Source organism: Macrobrachium rosenbergii, chromosome 48, assembly GCF_040412425.1.
Source record: "Macrobrachium rosenbergii isolate ZJJX-2024 chromosome 48, ASM4041242v1, whole genome shotgun sequence".
In the NCBI taxonomy this organism is placed as follows: domain Eukaryota; kingdom Metazoa; phylum Arthropoda; class Malacostraca; order Decapoda; family Palaemonidae; genus Macrobrachium; species Macrobrachium rosenbergii.
Genome location: NC_089788.1, coordinates 49,118,779 through 49,129,531, shown reverse-complemented (window position 1 = coordinate 49,129,531; position 10,753 = coordinate 49,118,779). Strand labels below are relative to the sequence as shown.

At 43.4% G+C, this 10,753-nt stretch overlaps 1 protein-coding gene across 1 annotated transcript in view; it reads left to right on the top strand.

The window, feature by feature from the left end:
- The first annotated feature begins 319 nt into the window (after positions 1-319).
- LOC136831091 (probable E3 ubiquitin-protein ligase HERC1) overlaps positions 320-10,753 on the top strand; it is an 801,341-nt gene continuing 790,907 nt past the window's right edge. Inside the window, exon 1 of the mRNA XM_067091041.1 lies at positions 320-456. Coding sequence (XP_066947142.1) covers positions 434-456 — 23 coding nt within the window. The 5' untranslated portion in view covers positions 320-433. The remainder of the gene's footprint in view (positions 457-10,753) is intronic.

The window sequence follows — 10,753 nt, the reverse complement described above, 5'->3', positions numbered from 1 at the left end:
ACCGGATTTAATGTTAATGTAGGTTTGTTTTGGTTGTCAGTCAGCTGTTGGAACTACTTGACAGAGGAATTGTCGCTATTTAACAATTGGAAATAATTGGCCAATTTTCAATTTGTTATCATGGATTGTTACAACTGGGACTTTTGATAATTTCTTAAATGAAGTAAGTATATTATCTTTGGAGGATGTTACTGAGATTTGTACGTTTGTCTTGGAATCGACCCTAGACTGGCCTGCGGTGGGGATGTCTAGCTTACTGTAGGTTATAATTGCCTTTCGCACCTACCGCGTGTCACTTTAACTTGTTTAATGTAGCAGCAGTACTCTGTGAGTCTCGACGAAGGTAGGCCAGTCGCCTAACTTAGTATATACTACCGGGCGAACGATTAGGATATTCAAGACTCCTGGCTACGATACGTATCCTAGGCTAGACATGGCTAGGCTAATCTGGACTAGGTAAAGTATAAGTAAGGGCCAAGGCCTATTTCAGCCACACGAATACCTTATGTGCTATAGGAGCCCCTGCATTTTGGGAGTTAACACCAAATATAGAAAATTACTTATCAAAACTCCATCTTGGCTATTACCAAATATAAGAAAATTACTTATCAAAACTCCGGTTATTTTTCGTTAGACTCCAGCCACCTCCCGCTTTATAATTTATATTTTTCTTGGGTAAATCACATCAAAACAAAAATTTCTTCTCAATACATAAAGCAAATGCCTAATAGCAGAGAAAAATAAGGACTTGTAGGTAAGACAAACCAGCCCCCTCCATAACTAATAGGGCAAAATTGTAACCAGTAAACACCCCTAGTTTACGTTAGGTTGGTATTTTTAGGTTCTTTTACTACCTTATCATTTCTGGCCATTTTTGCATGCAAAATCCAAAATGGTTTTTCATGCAAAAATGGCTAGCTGGCACCTTTGAAATGGCTGGCTGGAGTCTTCCAAAAATTACCAAAACTCCATCTAGGCTAACTAAACCTGGTCATACTTGGTATTTCTAAGTAATAGACACACTGCGGGTATTTAGCAAGAAATGGCAGTTTCTTGTAGTATTTTGGTTGCTTATTTACAATTCAACGTTATTTTTTGGCGGTCGGCTGTAATTAACCTGTAATTGTCCCCTGAAGTCCATCCAACAAGGGGTTTCCTAACGCGATCTTCACAAGACAGAGCACGGCTACGTCTGTTTCGAGTGGTTCATGTCCCGTCCGGCAAGTGCAGTACCTTGGAAACTGGTTTTTTCAACACTTTTAGGGCTTCTGACACTGGTGGTGCATTTGTTTGTTGTCGGCCAAATGGAATATCCCTTCACCGTGTTTAGTACTGGCCCGGTGGGGGGGGGGCGGAGTTACCCATACGTTAACAAGTTATTGCACTTGCCAGATGGGATATGAACCGTTCGAAACAGACATACCGGTGCTCTGTCTCGTGAAGATCGCATATGGAAACCCCGGATTCACATCGGGGTCCCCCTTACCGTAGGGTAGAGTTCAAAGGTAAATTGTAAGTTAATTACAGCTGACCGCCAAAAATTAACGTTAAATTTTTAATAAGCATCCAAAATACTATAAGGAACTGCCATTTCTCGCTAAATACCTGCCGTGTACCTATAACTTAGTTCTACCTAGAAATCTACTATCAACTGAGGTAGATTACTGATGCTGCCCCAGAATGCAATGTTATGAAAGTTGAGTCTGTGTGGGGCTCTTCCCAGGCCATTCATTTATTATGAGTGTCATTAGCCTAGGCCTATGGCATATCCTATGCACCGTTAGGAAACATTCAACTGGGAGTACAGTTTGCAGTGATCGGACTTGGAAAGAAATTTCTTTTGATATGATGCAATGAAAAGTAGATTTCTAGTCGGTACTGAATTGGATAGGCATTATAATTTTTACATGGAATCCTTGATATAAACCGTTACTCAATATTGGAGTTTTTATGCTCTGATTTCAAGTCTCCCTAACATGATCAGCACAAATTCATGCTCAGGTCTATCACAAATTTACGGTTACTGAGGTATATTCCATAAAATGTTGATGGGAGTGGAGCTCACAGTTGACGAAGCGCCAGAAGGATAGACCTGCCTCTTCGATTAAACCATCATCTCCTCTCGATCAACCTAAGCCATTTCGTGGAGGAAATCAGAGATTGCGCACCAGGTCCCGAGGTTCAGTCAGGTTTGCTCCCCAAGCGATCAAGAAATCTTTCTCAAGATCTTCCTCTCACACATGAGGATTTAGTCCTCCATACTCCTGTGGGGGCCAGGCTTTATCTCTTTTGGGAGAGATGGAGCAAAAAAGGAGTGGATATGTGGGTAGTCAAAGTTTTAACAGAGTGATACTCTGTCCCCTTCAAGGAGAATCCACCATTGACCGACACTCCCGTCGCATTGAAAGCTTACTCCATCGGCTCAGAGAAGTATTCGACCTTGTTGAAGGAAGTGTCCTCTCTTCTTAACAAAAAGGCAATAGAATTAGTGAAAAATGTAAACTCAAAAGGATTTTACAATCGCCTTTTTGTGGTACCCAAAGCTTCAGGGGGTTGGAGACCAGTGCTCAACGTAAGTACCTTGAACGTTTTCGTCGAAAAGATGAAATTCAACATGGAAACCATCAACTCAGTTCTTGCTTCCATCCATCAGGGAGATTGGATGATATCCCTAGACATGCAGGACGCTTATTTCCATATTCCGGTTCACCCGGATTCAAGGAAATACCTACATTTCATTTTCGAGGACCAGATCTTTCCATTTCAAGCACTTTGATTTGGTCTCTCGACGACCCCACAAGTCTTCACTCGAGTGTTGGCTCCTTTGGCAGGTTGGCTACATTTAGCGGGAGTAAGGATCTCGCTATATCTGGACAATTGGCTAATTCAATCACCCACGAAGAATCAGTGCATGATGGACTTACAAAAAACTCTTCTCTTGACCCAGGAATTAGGACTAACAATGAACTTCTTGAAGTCACAAATGGTTCACACTCAGAAGATTCTTTATTTGGGAGTTCTAATAGACTCTGAATTTTCGGGCTTCTCCGTCACTCAGAAGAATAGAAGACTGTCTGAGGAAGGTAGACATTTTTCTCTCGCTTCATTCTTGCTCCGCCACTCAGTGGATGAGTCTCTTGGGGACGTTGGCCTCTCTGGAGCAGTTTGTAAGACTAGGGAGACTTCACATGAGACCTCTCCTGTTTTATTTAAGAGCTTGCTGGGACCAGAAAGTTCATCAGGACAGCCATGTCTTTCCGATAACCTCAGAAATAAAGGAGGATCTGCGGTGGTGGAGGTCCACAGAAAGACTTTAAAAGAGGAGTCGCTCGCTCCGTTGAGCCCCGACTTAGACTTCTTTTCCAACGCGTCGGATGTAGGTTGGGGAGCGCTCCTGGGGAACCTGGAAGTCTCGGGGAAGTGGTCTTCGGAGGAGAAGGAGATGCATATCAACATGGAGTTGAAGGCGATTCTTCTAGGTCTACAACATGTTGCAACGCAGGTACACAACAAGACAATAGCGGTACATATGGACAATTCCACAGCCTTAGCATACATCAAACATCAAGGGGGAACACACTCGCTCTCCCTCTGTGAGGTAGCGAAAAACCTGCTATGCTGGCCAGACCTGAACCAGACATGATTAGTCACTCGGTTCACACAGGGCAAATGCAGTGTCCTGGCAGATGAGCTAAGCTGTCACTAGCAGATTCCTCCCACAGAGTGGACACTAGATTTTCATGTCTGTACCAGCCTTTGGAAACTATGGGGTCAACCAAGCATAGACCTGTTTGCAACTTCCAGGAATTACCGCCTTCCTCTGTTCTGTTCCCCCTTTCCGGACCCTCTAGCTTGGGCTATGGACGCAATGACCCTGGACTGGTCCAGCCTAGATCTGTACGCTTTTCCTCCGTTCGGGATGATTCGGGCAGTAATAAGAAAGTTTCACCTACACCACAATGTAAGGATGACTCTAGTGGCCCCCTTCTGGCCACAGAAGGAGTGGTTCCCAGACCTGATCGATCTCCTTGTAGACTTCCTAAGACTCCTTCCCGAGATTCCAAGTCTTCTCAGACAACCCCACATCAGGAAGTTCCATCAAGGCCTATCCTCTCTGGCTCTAACAGGATTTCGACTGTCGTCAGACTTGTTAGAGCAAAAGGCTTTTCTAGATCAGCTGCAAAGGCTATCGCCAAATGTAGACGCCAGTCCTCCAATAACATCTACCAAGCTAAGTGGGCATGCTTTAGAAGCTGGTGTAGGAGAAATAAAGTCTCTTCCTCTAGAACTAATATTTCTCAGATAGCCGACTTTCTGCTATATCTGAAATCCTCGAAAGGGTTGTAGGTTTCAACTATTAAGGGTTGCAGAGCGATGCTAAGCTCTGTTTTTCAGCATAAAGGTCTAGACATCTCGAGCACCAAGATCTGGCTGCTCTAATTAAGTCCTTCAGTGTCTCCAAGTCCAAGAAAGAGGAGTCCTTCTCTTGGAATCTTGTTGTAGTCCTTAAGTGGCTTTCAGACCCTTACTTTGAACCTATGTGCTCTTCCTCTCTAAGGGATCTGACTTGGAAAACTCTTTCTGGTTGCCTTAGCAACGGCTAAGGGAGTAAGTGAACTTCAAGCAATAAGCAAAAAGGTGGGGTTTTCACAAAATAGCGCAGTCTGCTCCCTTCTGCTAGGCTTTCTAGCAAAAAATGAGAACCCATCACATCCCTGGCCCCATTCCTTCTCGATTCCAAGCTTACCGGACATCCTAGGCATGGAAGAGGAAGAAAAAGAGCTTTGCCCAGTACGCGCTCTCAGATATTATGTACATTGCACAGAGAAGATTAGAGGCCAGTTTAATAATCTCTGGTGCTCAGTTAAAAGCCCCTCTAGACCCCTTCCGAAGAACGCCATTTCATTTTTCTTGAGGGATCTTATAGTTGAGGCACACTCTCAATTAGTGGAAATGGACTTAATGCTATTGAAAGTTAAAGCGCAGTTGCTACTTTGGTAGCATTCAAACACAATCTTTTCTCTCAGCAATCCTGGAAGCGACCCATTGGAAATGCAAGTCGGTGTTCGCGATGCATTATTTGCGGGATGTTGAGACAATTTATGATAGGCTAATTGCAGTACCCTAGGACCTGTGTCTATAGCTGGCGTAGTGATGGGTGAGGAAGTGTAGGAAGCGTTCCTTCCTTTCTTTTCCTCTTCGCCTTGAAAATGGTGTTGAGTTTCTGGGAGCCTAGGAGGGTACGATGTACCTGGAGTGCCCACTAGTTTTTTAGAATTGGGTAGTGGTCTTGTTTTGTATAGTTATATAATAGTTAATCATTGATTTTATTGTGGTACAGGTGACTTTGTTGTTCTGGTATGTTTTTGTTGTGGTACTGTGCCCAGGGCAGGGGCAATTATGTACGCTTTGTCGGCCATCGGTCTACACCTTTGCCGCAAAGCTTAAACTTATACTTCGTCAATCGCTGCGAAGTGTCCCACTTAAGTGGAGGTGCTTACGGCCTTGCCGCCGAGTCGCTACAGGTGAGAAGAGCACCACCAGAGGCAGTAAACTACCTGCAGCAGCTCTCTCACCAGGTAAGGAACAACAATTACCTTATTTATTCTAAAGTAAGAATTTGTTCGTGATTCCCCACCACCTTTCAATGTGGAATCAGCTATAGTAATTACTGGGTAAGTTGCATATATAAAAATGACATTTTTATAATAAAATAAAGTTTTATATATACTTACCCAGTAATTACGGACAGAGCCCACCCTCCTCCCCGCACATGGACTTTTGGTTGCATAAACAAATTGTTGTGGTGGCGGTGTTCCTCTTTCACACCCCGATAGTGGGTGGGGCGTAGTCTCCTATACAAAGAAAAGAATCGCTACCGTGAATTTCAGAATTCTAACTGCCAGCGAGTAGAAACTCTTAGCTATAGTAATTACTAGGTAAGTATATATAATTATTTTATTATAAAAATGTCATTTTAATTTGTACAGTAGTTCCTGAAGTTGGGTTAGGTGAGGGATTCTGTGAGTGGCAAAACCCCCCCTGGCTAGGTAAGGCCCTGGCATTGTAGGTTAGGTTAGGTAAGGGGGAGGTCAAGGCATTCCCCAACCAGGTATTTTAGGTTGCACACTCTTATTATTTTAAATTCTATACCCAAAGCTAGGCTAGGTGTGGGGAAGGGGGTCCATGGGAGGTAAAGCCTGCTTGGCTAGGTAAGGCCTTGGTACCCAAGGTTAGGTTAGATTGGGGTCCAGGGGGATGAACTTCCAGACTAGATAAGGCCCGGACCCCCTAGTTTAGGTTAGGTTAAATCCATTCCTGTACATTGTTTCACTTTTTGTGTTACCCCCACCTAAAAACCCCACTTTCCCACTGGGTTCACCCAAATTGTGTAAGGGTCGGGGCAGGGTCTGGTATCTCTAAAATTACTCTCTTTCTTATCAAATGAACCTCAGAAATGTCCAAGCACCCATTAAAACATGGAAAAATCATATTTTAACTCCTGAACATGATAATTGTCAGTGAGCATGTAATGAAACCATATGAGATTTGGGAGGAGGGCACCAAAATTGATCTGTAGCAAAGCACACGCTGACTGATTAGGGACAACAAATTTTTTTTTTTTTGTATGGAAATACAAATCATGGTCTTGTATTTGACTTTTGGTTAAGGGGGTGAGCGTGGACATACCCACTATAACTTGCCTGCCATCACCAAGCACTTTTTATTTGGCCTCTGTCAAGTAATGTCTTGCTGTGCTCCTTCTGATTACTAAGTGGAGCATGTTCACATAACATATAGCCTACTAGTGTAATTTACGGAGGTGTGAAGGGTGTTAGCAAATGTAGTGAACCACCTTCTCCTCCGCTAAGTGGATCCTCTATTCATTCGGATTTGAGGAAGTACCTCAGATTCATTTTCCAGGACCAAGTCTTCGAGTTTCAAGCCATATGTTTCAGGTTATTGATGACCCCTCAAGTTTTTACTCACATTCTCACTCCCCTGGCAGGATGGCTCCACCTCTGGGGCATCAGCATCGCACTTTAACCTAGATGATTGGCTCCTTCGCTCCCCAACGAAGGATCAATGCACGGAGGACCTTCGTAAGACCCTTTGCCTAGTCAACAATCTAGGTTTGCTCATTAACCATCAGAAATCCCAATTGGCTCTTTCTCAGGAGATAGGTTATTTGGGGATGACATTGAACTCTAGCTTTTCAGGCTTTTCCATCCCCCAAGAGTGTGGAATCCTGTCTGAAAACTGTATACGAGTTTCTCTCTCTCCAGACTTGCTTTGCCAAGAGATGGATGAGTCTCCTAGGAACTCTAGCCTCCATAGAGCAATTCATATCCCTGGGAAGGCTACACATGAGAGTTCTTCAGTTTTTCTTCAAACCAGATGGGCAGGAAACGTCACCCAGACTCTTTCATGTTTCCTGTAACTTCCAAAATAAAGAAGCACCTGCTCAGGTGGAAGTCAGAAGACAGGCTGCTGGAAGGGAAGCCCCTTCTCATCCAGAACCCGACCTAAGCGTTTATGCAGATGCATCAGACTTAGGCTGGGGAGCTCTCGTAGGAGACGAGGAGGTCTGTGGGAGGTGGTCACCAGATCAACAGAGGTTTCACATAAATGTGAAAGAGTTAAAGGCAATTCATCTGGGATTGCAAGCCTTTGCCTTGGAAGTTTCCAGGAAGACCGTAGCAGTCCACTCTGACAATACCACAGGGCTTGTCCCTTTGCAAGACAGCAAGGGATCTTCTGCGCTGGGCAAACCAGAATCAGATGAAATTAGTAACGAGATTCGTCCAAGGCAGACTGAATGTCCTGGCAGACCAGCTAAGCAGGGCGATCAAAGTCGTCACTCCTGGTTTTGTTCAAGACTGTTGTTATCCCATGGCCAGGCTTTTGTGTATCTTATGGACTTTCCAAGTTCCTATAAGCGTATCAAATACAGTATTAGTGTATAGAAGCCAATCCTGCCCTGATGGCCATGTGTCCGTGGCTGTCAAGTATCAGCAGGGTCGGCAACTAGTCCACTTAGTTGTCGGCAAGTCTGCACGAGGTTCTACAAGTTTTTTCGTTTGCAGAGACCAACCAAACAGTCCTGTCATCCATTCTTCAGGGCGATGGGGTGGTGTTCCTGGATATGTAGGATACTTCATTTCATGTCCACATACAGACTTCTAAAGATATCTCAGACCCGTCCTACAAAACAGGGTCTTCCAGTGTGGAAATTTAGGCTTCAATATCTACGGCATAAGACTTCTCTTGAGTCCTCACTCTGCTTACTTTTGTCTTCCTTTCTGACCATGAACTTCAGCCTGTCCCACAAAACCAATAGGGACAAGGAATCATAACCGGACTCCACTGTTTTTTTTCCAAAGACCCGGTTTTCAATCGAACCTGTGGTAGTATCTGCCCGAATTTAGACTTTTGGAAGAAGTCCCTCATCATGAGACTAGTCTTAGACTGCTTCTCACTCCTTGTTCTAGTAGAGGGAGCCTGCTTGGGAAACCAGGAAATTTCCAGGACATGTCCCTGAGGGAATGAACCTTCACATATATGCCAGAGAGCTGAAAGCCATTTGCTTGAGGCTTCAGTTCTTCTCGACCCTCACTGACTCCTAGACTGGGGTATTCCTTTAGACAAGACCACAGTCCTAACTTTTTTACATTAGCACTCGCCACCAAGTGACAAAAGGTTTTCTGCTGACAATAAATGTATTTTTATTTATTCTAGTCCAACTGGAGTTTCTGGCAGATGAACTGAGCTGTCAGAAACTCACTCTTACTCCCAAGTGGACCTTGAATCCCCTGAACTGTCAGGTTATGTGCTTCTATGGGGCAGGCCAACCTTGACTGTCTGCCACCTTAAAGGAATCTTCTAATATGGGCAACAGACACCATACTGCAAGATCATTCTAACCTAGACCTCGAAGCTCTCCCACTAGTCGACATGGTCAAGGAAGGGCTGAACTTTCTCAGGCTAGTCAGAATGTGACGACGTTCCTCGTAATCCTGTTCTGAACCATAATTTATGGTTCCCAAATTGCTACGGTTGATTGGTGGACTCTCCAAGAATCCTTCCACTATTCGTTTCTTTTCGAACAACCTCACTTCAACAGACACCACCAAGGCTGCTATGCTCTTACGTGGCCAGGCTTTGGGTTCTCCAGGTGCTTGTCAGGAAGGAGGGTTTTTTTCAGAGGTGCTACAAGAGACATTTGAAAGATGCAGACATCATCTAGCTCAGTCTGCCAATCTAAGTGAATGATGTTCTGAATCTGGTGTCTCAGACTCTTAAGTTTCTTCTTCTGAGACACGAGACACTTATGACTCAATGGCAGCATTGCCTTTTTTATTGCAGAGGATATAAGATCTCTCATGTTCCCTCTTTTTAGGGGTATTGAGCTACATCTGACTCAGTAACACGGTTTGCTCATTTACCCTGGGGTTTTTTAACTGAGAATGAGGGCCCTTCCATGACCTGGATCCATTCTCTCTCTCTCAAGAACTTAATGGAAGGGAAGACGATCTTGACAGGTGAGGACAGTGCTCCCAGCTCCCAGGAGCACCCTCCAGCCTGAGCCTTTACCTCGCCTGACTTCCAGCTCGCCTGGCACCAGCTCTGACTGGAGCTCCTAGGAGTGCCCGCCAGCTTCCAATCGTCTGGCACCAAATCTTCCCACATCCTTGGCTCTGGGGAAGAGTAGGAAGCTCTCTGTTCTGTTGGAGTTTTCAGGTATTACCTGAGCAGGAGTGGAAGCACAGAGGGCCATTCATAACCTTTAGTGTTTTGACAAGGACTCTTTTCGCTCTCTGTCTAAGAACACATTGTTCTTCTTCATGTATGGACTTGGTCTGAGACCATTCTTGGTTTCGGGAGAGCATTGGGCCTACTTTTAATTGAAAACTAAAGATGTCAGAACAACTTCTACCTCATTAGCCTTCATGCATATATGCCCCTTACGTCCACCTTACAATCGACCTACTGGAAGGGTAATCTATTTTTGCTTCTCACCTCATCAGAAAAGTTTAAGCTGTGTTAAAATTTTTTGCAGTACCTTGCAACTATTAGTAACCGGCTTGTCATCACGGAAGGAAGTATAGGATTTTTTCCTCCTATCTCTTCACCTTGTAGTAAGGTGATGAGTTTTGTGAGAGCCAGGGGTTACAATGTACCTGGAGTAGAGATTGCCAGAGTATCGGTATCGGTGGTATTGGCTAATTTTTTAGTATCGGTATTGGTAAAAAATGGGCTGATACTTTTGTATCTAACTTCAGAAAATGCAATAATTTAAAACTTCAATCACAAGAAAGCTGAACAAATAAGCAATTACATAATCTATTATAGTCACAGTGACTAGCTGTGTAATTACTTGGTAAGTGTATAAAACTCTATTTTATTAAAAAAAAATGTCATTTTAGGAGGAAAAATTGACTTTGCTTTCAGAATACAGTATTTTCCAAATAATGTAATTTTATAAAAGTTAAATAGATTTTTTCAATACAAATCCATTATTACTTTTAATATAAACTAACAGGCTATGTTAAAATTTTATAAGTTGGTTTGAAACAAATAAAAACTTGTAACACATACATATTGTTCATTTATATATTAAAGTTTTAATGTAGTAAAGTACTGTACTTAACTGGCTTCAAATACTTTCAGTGGTTATTTACTTGATATTGTACTTTTAGTAGCTTTTCTATTTACTCCTCTGTACTAAGAGTTGTTTACCCTTGAATAACAA